Source organism: Bubalus bubalis, chromosome 9 (genome assembly GCF_019923935.1).
Source record: "Bubalus bubalis isolate 160015118507 breed Murrah chromosome 9, NDDB_SH_1, whole genome shotgun sequence".
NCBI classification, from domain to species: Eukaryota; Metazoa; Chordata; class Mammalia; order Artiodactyla; family Bovidae; genus Bubalus; species Bubalus bubalis.
In genome coordinates, this window is record NC_059165.1 from 2,399,467 (window position 1) to 2,414,764 (window position 15,298).

Below are 15,298 nucleotides of genomic sequence, written 5' to 3' on the forward strand. Positions count from 1 at the left end.
CCCATAACCATTCTTCGTTCATTCATTCAGCAAGTAGTGATCTCTGCTCATAATGCCAGTTGGTTACTATGGGACCTGCAGCACATAATTAAAACATAATATAGAATATGGTATGTTATTATGTAAGAAGGTCAAAATGGTAGTAGAGAGAAGGTAAATATTATTTCTGATTGGTGGACCACAGAAGAATCTAAGATGGAAATAATGAGTTGAAACTCTTGAGGAAAGAGTAGGGCTTAAAAAACACTATTAAAAAAGCTGAAAATACCATCTATCATGTTCTTCCCTACTGTAAAAGCACCACCTATACTCTTATGAAAAAAATGGAAAATACAGACTGGACTGAAAAGGGGGAAAAAGCAGCCATTATCCAACAAGCCAGAGGCAGCGACTGTTCCCATCATGTTGATATACTGAAGTCCCCTGTTTTGCATGTTCATTTCTTAAAACTGTGATGAAACATACTGCAGTGTATCCTGTTTGTTTTATCCATTAATATATTAAATAACCTTTTCATACTATTCGTCCCATAGGATTATTTTTAATGACGTTATACTGCATGGATGTATCATTTTTTGAGATATTTTAACTTTCTAGGATGAAAAGGCTTCTGAAGGGAATGGACAGGGACGGAAACGAAGGTTATTCTGAGCAGAAGGAACGGACGCAGCCGTGGAAGAGCGCAGTGGCCGCAGGGGCGGCGAGCCGTGGAAGAGCATAGTGGCCGCAGGGACGGCGAGCACTGGGGCTTCTGAAGAGGATCAGGGGGCCCAAAGCCCATGAAGACTAGTTCTCAACTGTGAACGTTATCCAAAGGCAGTGTTGAGCCACTAAAGATTTCCTCAAGGTATCATGGGCAGAGCTGGATTTTATGAGAACACGGAAGCAAGACTAGATGGTGGACTGAAGGAGAGAAAAGAGGCCATACCTCTAGGAGGAGATTAATTCTAAAGTGAAGCCTTCTCCCTGCCACCATTTTCCACTTCATTGATTTCAGACTCTCAGATTCTTTCCACAAAATAGAGTACTTTTTAAAACAAGATTTTTTTCTTCCCTACTTGCTTCATCTAGCTAAATCCCACTCATTCTTCAAAACGTAATCAAGGACCGTTACCTTTGAAAAGTCTTTGCTGATTGTGCACCGCAGCCCAGTTCACCCTGTGTCTCACTGAACGCTAACCACAGGTCTACTTGTCTGACTCTGCCGTAACGTCAGCTCTGTGCAGAGCCTCTGATGAGACCCTGGCACCTCCACACTCAGGTACACACCACAGAGTCATCCTCGATGCATGTCTGCTGAGCTGATGCATGAAGATTCCCAAATCCCCAGGATTCAGATGTTACTTAAATTCAGAAGCTAAATTTAAACTAGTGCTAGGCAAACTAAAATCTACAACTTTACAAATAACGAAATTTCACAAAAATGGGGAATCACTAAAGAAAGTAAGTTGATTATTTTTGGAGCTTATTCTCATAATAGGAAGTCTATCAAAGATAACAGCACTGGAGTGCAGAGGCCGTCTCCCTAGGGAACTGCTTTTAATGCTCAGTATCAGAAAAAAATGTCAGAACTCGTTGCCAGTAATCAAATAAGACCACTAGCAGCATATACTCCTGCAGAAAAATCCAACAAGAAGATAAATGTTTAAAAAATATATAGTCCAGGCTCGAGAGATGGAGGGGAACAGAATTTAGAACAGTGGAGACTTCACAGCCTTCCGCTGTGGCTGATGACAGCAGTAAACTGCATTTTAAAGCGTTTTCACAGAAAAGTCACTCAGGAAATCGGCTATAACACCGAGCTGCCAGCAGACTTAAAAACACAAGTGTCTCTGGGAAGATAATGAAGACCTGATTCAATCTAATTGTGTATATATTTTCAATTCACTGAAAAATATTAAGTCCACAGGCTCCAGTGGCTTGTAGAGGGAGTAAACAGCTACACCCGGCTTCCAAACAATGTAACCAGCATGAAATCCAGGTAACTTAGCAGTTTTCAACAGACAACATGATATTTTGGGTTAAATGGCCTCTGAGAAATAAGTGGCTGGGTCTGTTTAGTACACTGACGTATTACTAGTCTGCCCTGCCTCCTCCTGTCTGACTCTTTCCATTAGCACCTGGATGGAGAGCCGTGCCCCCGGCCCTCAGCCCGCTGCAGTCCCCCTGTCCCCATGACCTCACCCCTCCCTGGGCCCGTGATGACCTGCATTCACCCTGTCGCCTTACTGCACACGCGCGAGCCCCTAGCCCTCAGCCTGCTGCAGTCGCCCCCCATTCCCCCCTGCCCCGTCTCCACGACGTCACCCCTCTCTGGGCCCTCAAACCCTTCCGCATCACTGTCCCCAGGTGTGGTCCCAGGAGCTTCCCTTCTAGTCCAGAGGCTGCCTCTGGACGGTCTCCACTGTTCCACCTCTGATCACCACCTCCAGACTTGTGACTCCTAAACCTGGGTCTCCACCCTGGAGCCGCCTCTGTTCCAGAGCTTCCCCACAGGCCTGCAGACGTCCCCATTTTACTACCCTTCAGAAACCTAAGGTTCATCAGGACGCAAGTGCATCCCTCCTGTGTCCCTCTGACAAAGAATGGCGCCCACATCCACGCCACTTCAGTCACACTCGAGACCGCCACGTTCAGGTTTCGCTGTGTTTCTGCCCTTACATTCTACTAAAAAACCCTGCCCATCCGGCCCACTTATGACCTTTAAACTCATCAACTACTCACTCTCTAATTCCCTTAGTTCAGCCCACCCCTCCCGCCTTCTGGCTCCTCTCTAGTATTAGTTTCTTTCAGCCTGTTCTCTACACTGCAGACAGTGATACTTCCGTGAGGCAAACCTTACTTCATGAACCCAAACTGCCCTCAAGAAAAGGTCTGAATCCCTTAAAATAGCTTATAAGGATTTTCATGATTTAGCTCTAGTTTATTTCTTTGGATTACTATTATTATTTTTACTTTCTCCTGTTACTCACTTGTAACAAATCTTAACTACATGATCAGTGAGAACTCTTCCTTATCTGCTCCACAGGAATATCATGAGGAACTTTGTCAGACACCTTGATGAGATCCACTTACAATCACAGTGCCCTTAGTCTACTGGCATATGGATACTCTCAAAAAATGAACAAAAAGACACGCTCTTGACGAGTTCATGTGTTCCTCTTACCATCACTCTCCCTTCTGTGGTCTCACAATCTATTTAAGGATCCATGTGAGGATTTTCAAGAGGGCATCATTGAGCTTACTGGTACAAAATTCAATTTAAGTTTTCATTCATGTGAATAATCAAGACAGTCTTTGCAGATTGTATAGTGTTTCAGCTCATTATCTGTTCTCTGTGAGTTTTTATATCACCACCAACAGTTTCAGTTCAGTTCAGTCGCTCAGTCGTGTCCGACTCTTTGTGACCCCATGAACCACAGCACGCCAGGCCTCCCTGTCCATCACCATCTCCCAAAGTTTACTCAAACCCATGTCCATTGAGTCTGTGATGGCATCCAACCATGTCATCCTTTGTCGTCCCCCTTTCCTCCTGCCTTCAACCTTTCCCAGCATCAGGGTCTTTTCAAATGAGTCAGTTCTTCACATCAGGTGGCCAAAGTATTGGAGTTTCAGCTTCACCATCAGTCCTTCCAATTTAGTTATCTTATTGTTGGGTTTTCTTTGTACCCTGGGCTGCAATTCGCCTCAGCCAGAAAACTCATTCTAAGCAGTTATGTTGGTACTTTCTTATCACTGCTGAACTGGGAGGACCTCTTAGCAATGTTGGTCCCTTTTCTGTTCTCTCCTAACTTGCCCTGTCACTTGCTAAAACGATCACATCTTACCCAAGAAGAACTGGCTCTATTCTCCCTGGTCTGAGCATTACTCTCCACCAAAAATCCAGGTTTTTATTTTGATTATGTTTCGTATTTTCAATAGCTTCAGCTCATTTTAATTTTTAACCTGCTGATGCTGTTTTTACAGAGTTTCTCACTAGAAAGTATCTTAGGCAGTAACATATCAGTTACTTAAGATATTAACACATCAGTATCTGGTTCTTTCATTCCTGAACATGTAGAAGACTGCCTTCTTCGCCACATGACAAAGGAATGTGTGGCACGCGTCACCTTTGGGCTCAGGGGGTAAAAAGCTCCCCTCCAGCCACCCAGCTCTCCTCTCGCCCTGGTGACCACGGCGCACCCTGCAATGGTGGAGGCATAAGCTGAAACCACCCTGATCCCCGGGACACTGCTGGGAAGGGAGCTGCTCTACAGGTACGGGACTTGTGACAGATGTCCCATTAGCAAGAAATACTCTTTTAGGCAGTAAGCCCTTGAGATGTAGTATTTCTGTATTACTGCAGCATAGTTTAACTTTTCCTAGCTAATACAGCATTTTTCATTTTTATTTCCAAATTTTAGTTTTGAAGGGCTCCTGATCCAAATGAGTCATTTTTTTCCCTTTAGAATTTTAAGATGCTAAAATAGGTTGAATAATTTAGTCATCTCTTATTCTCAAAGATATCCTTGTCCTAAACCCTGAAACCTGTGAATATGTTACCTTTCGTGGCAAAGGGATTTGAGATTTTGAGCTGGGGACGTTATCCCAGATTATCTGGTCAGGCTCAGTGTAATCGCAGCCTTATGAGAAGGAGGCAGTAAGGCCATTCAGAAAAAGGGAATATGATAAAATACTACAAGCAGAGTTGGAGTGATGCACTTTGAAGACTGAGAGAGGGGCCCTGAACTATTAATGCAGCGGCCTCAGGAGTCTGGCAAAGGCAAGGAGACAGACTCTCCCCTGGAACACCCCAGGAGGAGTGCAGCCCTGCTAACACCTTGCCTGCATCCCCATGAGACCCACTTTGAACTCCTAACCTTCAGAACTCTAAGAGAATACATTTGTGTTGCATTACATCAATAAGTTTGTGGTGATGTTATAACAGCAACCGGAAAGTAATACAGATGTTGAATAGTACTTTTCCTTTCTCTGAAAATTGTGGAAATGACTTTCTAAAGTCTGACGTAAACATGTCTAAGTAAGAATGATGTCTTAAACTACTCTTCTTCCCTTTCTTTTCCAAATATGAACTGTGTGTGTGTCAGTTGCTCAGTCATGTCCGACTCTTTCGACCCCATGGACTGTAGCCCACCAGGTTCCTCTGTCTGTGGGGATGCTCCAGGCAAGAATACTGGAGTGGGTTGCCATTTCCTCCTCCAGGGGATCTTCCTGACCCAGGGATCGAACATGGATCTCCTGCATTGCAGGCACATTCTTTACTGTCTGAGCTATCAGGGAACCCCTAAATACAAATAGTAGGTGCTACTGGATACAAGTTTCTACTCCCTGTATTCTTAAACCTACTGATTTTACCATTTTCATCTTACGGACATGGGTTTTGCTAATTTTTTATTTACTATAAAAAGATTTCTCTCCTCCTTTCATTTTTGAATTATTTATTCTATCTTCCCCAGTCATATGGAACACAGAAATCAATTCACAAGTGCTCACCTTATATACTGTAAAGATCACCTTGTGTGTAATAGTCCCCTCCAGCATGCAAGCATGATGATGCCCTCCAGCAGCAAAACAAATATGGTACAATCTTTGGAGGCTTTTTCCTATTCCTTCAGTTTTCATACCTCTGGTAAACGTTAAGAAATGTTATATAGACATTCCTGACACTTGATGAGAAGACGTATGATGACCAAACATCTGTTAAACCTGTTTTCTGATTCCAAGTGGGAGACTTCTAAGAACTAAACTCTTAAGCAGGCTGGACCTACCTAACTTTCCAAGAGTCTGTGATTTTGCCACTTTCTGAAAATATAAGTGTCAGTACTCTTGCTAGTTTCTGTAAACCTAGAGACCCTTAAATATAAGACAGTGACTAGAGGAAACATCTGTTGACGTCAGCAAGGAAGACCACTGAGAAGAGACTCATTCACTGCTCCTCTGCTAGCTGATGCTTTCTGCTGCTCCCAGTCGAACTGTACACAATACTTTGGGGCTGAGACCTTAATTTTTGAGGTTCTAATAGCTGAAGATACTTTTCAAAGGTGAAAGATAGCACATTGGAACTAAACTCATGTGTTTAGCCCCTAGGATAAATGATCTTGACCATCTTCAACTATGGTTACCCCAAAATTTCAGAAAAGCTGTACAAACTGACAATCCTTATACTGATTCTCCCTCAGAACAGGAGGCATCACAGTAAACCATAAATTTGAAGATACTTTTTAAGGAGCTAAAATAATGCAATCATTTGCTTTCTGATTTTAGAAATCAATTTGTGATGAGACCTGGAAAATCTTTCTGAATGTCTGTAAATATGTCCATCGGACTGTCTCTGAAACATCAGAAATATGAACCCTGTTTTGAGATGATGTCAGATTATGCATTGAACACAGTTATTGTAACTTTTCTGACAGAAGATGACAGCTGTTAAAGCGATGACAACATGAATTTATAAAGGTTTCTGTGCTGGAGAAATTTCTTCCAGGGTCAAGTTGACTAATTTTGGCTACTGAAATGCCTTAATCCATCAATGAAGGAAAGTGTCTCCTATTAGTGAAAGCAAAACAGAAATTACACACCCTTGACACGTTTTATAACTTTGCATATTTTTTCATCTTTTACCTGGGTAAATGTGTGTCTGTAGCTTTGGCATTCCTGCCTCGAGAACCCCATGAACAGTGTGAAAGGCAAAACAACATGACAATAGAAGACGAGGTGTCCAATGTGCTACTGGGGAAGAGCACAGAAATGGCTCTAGAGAGAATGGAGAGGCTGGGACAGAGTGGAAACCATGCCCCGTTGTAGATATGTCTGGTGGTGGAAGTAAAGCCCGATGCTGTGAAGAACAGGATTGCATAGGAACCTGGAATGTTAAGTCCATGAATCAAGGTAAACTGGATGTGGTCAAGCAGGAGATGGCAAGAGTGTACATCAACACCTTAGGAATCAGTGAACTAAAATGAACATGAATGGGTAAATTTAACTCAGATGACCATTACACCTACTACTGTGGGCAAGAATCCCTTAGAAGAAATGGAGTAGCCCTCACAGTCAACAAAAGAATCCGAAATTCAGTACTGGGTGCAATCTCAAAAATGATAGAATGATCTCGGTTTGTTTCCAAGGCAAACCATTCAACATCACAGTAATCCAAGTCTACACCCCTCACCACTAATGCTGAAGAAGCTGAAATTGACCAGTTCTGTGAAGACTTACAAGACCTTCTAGAACTAAAACCAAAAAGAGATGTCCTTTTCACCATAGGGAATTGGAATACAATAGACAAGGGACATCCAGAGTAAAAGTAAAGTTTGGCCTTGAAGTACAAAAGAAAGCAGGGCAAAGGTTAACAGAGTTTTGCCAAAAAAACGCACTGGTCATAGCAAACACCCTCTTCCAACAACACAAGAGACGACTCTACACATGGACATCACCTGATGGTCAGTACTAAAATCAGATTGATTATATTATTTGCAGCCAAAGATGGAGAAGCTCTATACAGTCAGCAAAAACAGGACCGGGAGCCGACTGTGGCTCAGATCATGAGCTCCATATGGCAAAATTCAGGCTTAAATTGAAAAAAGTAGGGAAAAGCACTACACCATTCAGGTATGACCTAAATGAAATCCCTTATGATTAAACAGTGCAGTTGACAGACCTGGTAGACAAAGTGCCTGAAGAGCTGTGGATGGACGTTCGTAACATTGTACAGGTGACCAAAACCATCCCAAAGGAAAAAAAAAACACAAGAAGGCAAAATGGTTGTCTGAGGAGGTGTTAAAAATAGCTGAGAAAGGAAGAGAAGTCAAAGGCAACGGAGAAAGGGAAAAATACCCAACTGAATGCAGAGTTCCAGAGAATAGCAAGGAGAAATAAGAAAGCCTTCCTCAGTGATCAATGTAAAGAAATAGAGGAAAACAATAGAACGAGAACGACTAGAGATCTCTTCAAGAAAACTGGAGATAACAAGGGAACATTTCATACAATGATGGGCACAATAAAGGACAGAAACAGCAAGGATCTAACAGAAGCAGAACAGATAAAAAAGAGGTGGCAAGGATACACAGAAGAACTATACAAAAAAGATCTTCATGACCCAGATAACCATGATGTTGTAATCGCTCACCTACAGCCAGACATCCTGGAGTGGGAAGTCAAGTGGGCCTTAGGAAGCATTACTATGAACAAAGCTAGTGGAGGTGATGGAATTCCAGCTGAGCTATTTCAAATCCTAAAAGATGATGCTGTGAAAGTGCTGCACTCAATATGCCAGCAAATTTGGAAAACTCAGCAATGGCCACAGGACTGGAAAAGGTCATTTTTTCTCCAATCTCAAAGAAAGGCAGTGTAATCACACTACCATGCAGATGCACTTATTTCACATGCTAGCAAGGTAATGCTCCAAATCCTTCAACCTAAGCTTCAACAATACATGAAGCAAGAGCTTCCAGATGTACAAGCTGGGTTCAGAAAAGGCAGGGGGACCAGAGATCAGACTGCAAACACTCACTGGATCATAGAGAAAGCAAGGGAACTCCAGAAAAACATCTACTTCTGCTTCATTCACACAAGAAAGCCTTTGACTGTATGGATCACAACAAACTGTGGAAAATTCTTAAAGAGATGGGAATACCAGACCACCTGACCTACCTCCTGAGAAACCTGTATGCAGGTCAAGAAGCAAAAGTTAGAACTGGACATGGAACAATGGACTGGTTCAAAATTGAGAAAGGAGTATGTCAAAGCTGTATCTTGTCACCCTGTTTGTTTAACTTCTACACAGAGTATATCATGCAACATGCCGGGCTGGATGAATCACAAGCTGGAATCAAGGTTACGGGAGAAGTATCAGCAACCTCAGTCATGCTGATGATACTTCTCTAATGGCAGAAAACAAAGAGGACCTAAAGAGCCTCTTCATGAAGGTGAAAGAGGAGAGTGCAAAAGCTGGCTTAAAACTGAACATTCAAAAAACTAAGATCATGGCATCCAGTCCCATCACTTCATGGCAAATAGATGGGGAAAAATGAAAACCATGACAGATTTTATCTTCTAGGCCTCCAAAATCACTGTGGATTTGACTGCAGCCATGAAATTAAAAGATGCTTTCCTTAGAAGAAAAGCTATGAGGAACCTAGATAGTGCATTGAAAAGCAGAGACATCTCTTTGCCAAAAAAGGTCCATATAGTCAAAGCTATGATTTTTCCAATAGTCATGTATGGATGTGAGAGTTGGACCATAAAGGTTGAGTGCCAAAGAATTGATGCTTTTGAACTGTGGTGTTGGAGAAGACTCTTGAGAGTCCACTGGACTGCAAGGAGATCAAACCAATCAATTCTAAAGGAAATAAAACCTGAATATTCATTGGAAGGACTGATGCTGAAGCTCCAACTCTTTGACCACCTGATGTGGGGAGCCAACTCATTGGAAAAGACCCTGATAATGCGAAAGGCTGAAGGCAGGAGGAGAAGGGAATGACAGGATGAGATGGTTATATAGCATCAGTGGCTCAATGGACATGAGTTTGACTCCAGGAAATAGTGGAGGACAGAGGAGCCTGGCGTGCTGCAGCCCATGGGGCTGTACAGTCAGACACGACTTGGTGACTGAAAACAACAAATAGCTTTTGTACCAGTTTGTAAATTTACCAATCCACATTTTTTTTTCTTCTGTTAAGCAAGAGTCTTATTATGGTCTTTGAAGTGATAATTCAGTATATTCTATGTAAAACAGGAAACCTAATTTTAAAGTTGAACTTAGCAGTCTTACCATATATTCAGTTTGCCCGAATTGAAACTTACGATTCTAGTTCTTATGTCTCAACGTGGTCTGTGAAAAAAATACGACCGCTAACGCTGAGACACTCAGTTGTGTCCCTAAGGACTGCAGCCCACCAGGCTCCTCTCTCTGTCCATGGATCTACTAACATGCAAAAATAGGAAAAACAAATATAGATAATGTTCTTTAAAAAATTTTTGAAACCTCCATCAAAAATGTATAGCATAGCAGGAAAGTATCATTCAATGAATTATAACAATTTTCTGTCCAGCAGGGTCATTTTGGACTAGTTTTCCCTTTTCAAAAGGAAAAAAACAAATAGTTGAAGATACAAGCTTTTCCAAACACTTGTCTATAATTCATTATTTTATAGAGTCCATCAGTTATTTCCAGTATAATAGCCATTTTTTAAAATGTCATTTTGATTATCTTGAACTGTTTTAGTTTAAACACTGTGTTAGATGATTCAGAGATAAGTATGAGAAATTTGCAGTGGGCTCTACTTCAAGGTATAATGATTAAGATGTCACAAATAGATTACAGATTGTTCTAATAATAACAAAAGAGCAAAGACACCTGAAACATCATTTTTACTAGCTTCTAGGTAACTTTATATGCATGGAGAGTACTAATGATAGTGATTAAAACATGTATCACTTTAAAGATACATATAAGATATATTGCTGAAAGTAACACAACTATACTCCAACATAAAATATATATTTTTTTAAACTGTTAAAAAGTTATAAGGTTTCTTCTCACTTGCTATCTGCTGCTTTGAGAATATTGATTCCTTCTTGTTCTGTGTTGTCTGTTTTTTCAAAGCACCTATTTCGTCTCTCCCTGGTCTACACTCTTGCCATGGTCTTTTCTAATTTGCTAATTCAACTCTGTGAGAACTTGAAAAACAAACTTAAGAGGCTTATGTTTAAGGTTAAAAATAAAGATGCTCCAAAGGAAAACTCCCATTTCAAAAGTGTGGGAGTTTCTATGCTGGGGATTTTATGGAATTTATTTAGACTTCAGAGTTCTTTCATGGATTATTTCCCATTCTTAACTGTGCTCTGGATAGCTGGAATTGCTGATTAATCGCATGTTAGGTAAATGAGCTATTACAGATTCTGGCACTCAAGTGTATGTAAGAGGTGCCTCTACTCTGCTTAACCATATAAATGTGTATGACATCAAAAAAATCTAATGTCAGCATTTGCGTTCCACTAATGGGCATAATTTGTATAACTAACACTAGATCATTGGGCATTTTCCCAGATCTTTCCATTCCTTGTTGGGCTATCATGAATAAGGCTGCAAGAAACGTGTGGTCACACACATCCTCTTGCTCTTCTGTAGCTGGTTTCACAGAGTATATTCCTGGAAGTGGAATATCTGGGATGAAGCAAACAAACCTGCATGACTTCAGGGACATATTCTAAAGTTATGGCCCAAAGAGACTGTGCAATTGCACTCCCACCAGGGCCATATGCATGTCTGCTTTTCCATATCCTCATTCACATGGATTCGCAGCATTCTTTTCAATTATTTCCAATGTGCAAGAAAAAATGATATTAATTTTTAACTTGCATTTTTTTATGACTATGGGACTTTAACATTCTTTCAAATATGTTACAACTTTAAATATATACATGTGTTAAATTCTCCTATTTTGGAGGGGCATTTGTATCATCATTTTTCTGTGAATAACCTTTTCGTCATTTTTCAATTGCCTTTTCATTGCTTTACCAATGTTTCCATTGAGTTGTTTACTTTTTATTCATTTATAAATAGTCTTTATGAGTAAAAGATATCATGTGTCTCATATATATTTTCCCAACATTTTGGTCTCAATTATATTCTCACTGTTTAAAACAAAACATCAATTGTCTCTTAATTGTTGCTTTATCACATTACTGAATCCTTTGACACATTTTCAAAGACTTCTCTCTGCTTTTTAAAACAATCTCCTTTGCACTTCTTCCCAGCCCATCAGTTCTGAGATAATGACGCATGCAACACGGAGAGCTGAGCTGTGCCAATGCCACACTCGCCATATGGAGCATCCTTTAAATGCTGTTCACTCTGTCACTACTTCATCTGTGACATGTGGGTTGGGAAGGACTTTGTGTCTTTTTGAAGCACACATAATTATATACGATGGCTTACAAATCATAGGTACTTTGAACAGGTTGAATACATGGATAAATGTCACAAAAACATAGTTTAGAAATTCTGACATATAAGTAAATGTTTCTGCAGGTAGAAAGGTAAAAAAAAAAAAAAAAGCCAGGTAAAACAATTATGAAAATGAAAGAAGAGATATATATAGATAGATATGCCATAAGCATGAAAAGATTGGTAGTCAATAATACTACTCATGTCAGCAGCCTTGGAATACAGATATTTAATCTCTCTACTGACAGTTGGATTACATCAGGAGTTTTCTACTTTTGTTTCTGAGATGGGAAGGGGCTGGACCTAAGTCTCTACTTCATGGCTGAAAAATATTTTAAAACTCCTAGAAAAGTGCTGAAAACTAAAGATATTCTGGCTGAAAATATAAACCAGACTCCCTCTGTTGTTGTTTACTGTCATATAATTATGATGAAAAAGTGTTCTTAATTTTCCTGAGGAACATAACATATAGTTCGTCATTGCTTTCCTGGTATGTTACCTGTACATATATTAAAAAGTAAATACTGAGATGAAAATCACCTAAGTTTCTCTATCTCTCTGTTATTTATGCAAAGTTCTGAGAGATTATTATTGTTTTTTTAAACATTATAATATACAGTTTATAAACTGTAAGGTCTATTTTGCAGGCAGCCAAATAACTTCAGCCCATTTACTCAAGGCCTTAAAAGAAAGCAAGCAGAAACACACTAACATACATTTCCTGAGAAATGCAGTATCAATGCGACAATAATAAAGTCCCAGTAACAACATTCTCTATGTCTATAGCCTCTCTCATCCACAAATCTCAAAAAAACCCCAAAACCCAACCTCAGAATAATCTCAGAAAATGTTCCACCTCACTTGAATAAAGGTCCCCTGGAAAACACTATTTTGCTTCTGAATGTTAGATGTTGCCAGCCCTCAGGATGGCCCCTGGGTCTGCCTCCATGGAAAGATACCAAGCACAGGCTGATGCCATGTACTGCAAAGCATAAAGGAGTGATTTAAGGAGGGGTGAGGAGAATGCTTTACAACTCAGGCAAGAACATATCTGTAAAGCAAACATAAAGCACTGAAGCACATTATTTGAAGGTAAACTTAGCTTCATAAAATCATATGAAAAATAATTTTACACATCTTGTTTCCTTATCAGGATGTTAAAAAAATTTTTTTTCATATAGTGACTCAGATGGTAAAAAAATCTTCCTGCAGTGTGGGAGACCTGGGTTCAATCCCTGGGTCGGGAAGATCCCCTGGAGAAGGGAATGGCAACCCATCCAGTATTCTTGCCTGAAAAATTCCATGGACAGAGGAGCCTGGCGAGCTAAGGTCCATGGGAATGCAGAGCTGGACGCGACTGAGCTACCACTTGCACGTTTCCTTCTCTATGTCACTGCAGTAAAGCTCTATGAGGAGATGTCTGCTGCAGATTTCAGAGAACAATTCCTTTGGGGAGAGAGTCCAGCTCCTGTTTTGACTGTGCAGGCTCGAGTGAGGGTCACCTTCTCAGGACACACTGGGTAGTTAGTGATATGCGCACGTGCAACCCTGGAGCTGTGAGAACGTTCACACCGAAGGGAGAAACCGCCTTTGGCCAGGCAGAGCTTTCTGTAGCTGTTCGCTGCACATTATGAACATAAACGTGCACTCCTGTCTATAAGAAACACGACAACAAAAGTTCAGTTAGGTTTTCAATCAATAAACAATCTTACTCAGATTATTTGAGCTTCCTGAAAAAATAAACCAGGAAAAGGAGATCTGATGAATAAAAACAAGACTTGTCTCTCCACAACTTGAAGATTACTCATGGAAGAATTAAGAGAGACACTGTTACAAACTCAATATATTTATTCTCCTATTCTCCAGTTTTCTTAATGTGGAATTAGAATGAATACAAAAAGTATTCACATTTGTTTCCGTATTCATTATACTTCCTCTCTTGCTCTCCTTATGCAGTAAGCTCTTGAAACACTGTGTCCTTGTCGGGCCCAAACTACATTTAGCAGCAGCTCTCTGGCCTTTGTGATTCCAGGAATGAAGGGAAATGGACCAGGTCCTTAAAAGGCTTTCCTGGGAAATTCCCTGACAGCCCAGCAGTTAGGACTTGGCAACTGCCCTGCTGGGGCCTGGGTTTGAGCCCTGGAAACCAAGATCTTTTAAGCCGTGCAGTACCCGTCCTTCCAAAAAAAACCCCACTGATAAACAACCTTCCTGTTCTGGCTAGATCAGCAGGAAAAACAAACCAAACTAAAACAAACCCCCCAAATAAGAAACAAATCCCATTTCTCAGATATTCCCACTTTTAGGGATATAACTGAGGTGAGAAAACATCACCCAGATGTAGATGATCACATATGATGCTACAGGGCGGAAGGCCCTGAAGAATTCTGTCCGAGTTCCTCACTGCACACGGAAGGCTTGAGTCTCTGACGAAGCCCACGGCTAGTCAGAGGCCCCACCAGCAGAGAAGGAATATTTACCCATTTTACAAAGGACCCCCCACAACCTCTGAGACACAGGGAACTATTCTGATGTTTAATTCTAAAATTAGCAATATTTTAATACTACTTACTCTCATAAAAACAATTATCGGTAAAAAATGGTAGAAGGAAAAGTATTGGGAAAAAAAAAGGGCAGAGAGGAGACTCAAGGCTTAGACAGCTCTCTACTTCATCTATATGAATCGCCTTCCCCAAGAAAACTATGTTTTCCTGTATCAGGCATTTATGGTGAGTAATGGCTTTGAAAATTCAACAAATATTTATTGAGATACAACAGTAAATAGGATGCATTCCTTTCCTCATGGAGCTTACAGATTAGTTTGACACACAGACAGTAAGCAAGTAATTAAGTAATACAGTTGCTGATAGCTGTCTCTGTTACTAGGGAAAAGGAGCCCGTAGGAATACAGAGTGTAAGGGGAGAGGAGGAGGTGATTTTAACGGGGTTGACAGGAAGGCCTCCAAGGAGGTGATGGCTGAGAAGGGGAGGAGATCTGGGAATTTTGAAGTGTGAGTGGCAGTCAGGCTGGTAGAAGGGTCTGAGATGAGAAATAAGTTAAAGGAAAGGGAAGTTGAAGGAAAGTTAAATAAAATAAGTTAAAGGGAAGTTAAATAAAATATGGTAAAGGAAAATTTATTCACACTGGACCTTAGCTAGGGCTCTGATTTTCCCCAAAGGTTTTTGCTGGTTCTTTCTTTCATTCAATACTCGGAAGACTGATGAGGCAATCTATCTTTCAGGTTGGCAAGAAGACAACTAAATTTACGTGTCTACAGTCAAGCATGTTATCACACAGAACAAGCTCTTTTCTTTGCACCCCGCCGGTGGACGTGGTCCGAGCCGTGCGGT

The 15,298-nt window shown here is 40.8% G+C and overlaps 1 protein-coding gene across 5 annotated transcripts in view; it reads right to left on the minus strand.

The window, feature by feature from the left end:
• FER (FER tyrosine kinase) overlaps nt 1–15,298 on the minus strand; it is a 479,416-nt gene that overhangs the window by 42,017 nt on the left and 422,101 nt on the right. Inside the window, exon 17 of one of the 5 annotated variants that reach the window (XM_044947254.1) lies at nt 12,162–13,601. The exons of the other annotated variants lie outside the window; for them this stretch is intronic. Coding sequence (XP_044803189.1) covers nt 13,514–13,601 — 88 coding nt within the window. The 3' untranslated portion in view covers nt 12,162–13,513. Of the gene's footprint in view, nt 1–12,161; nt 13,602–15,298 lie in introns of those variants that run through there. 5 annotated transcript variants of the gene reach the window in all.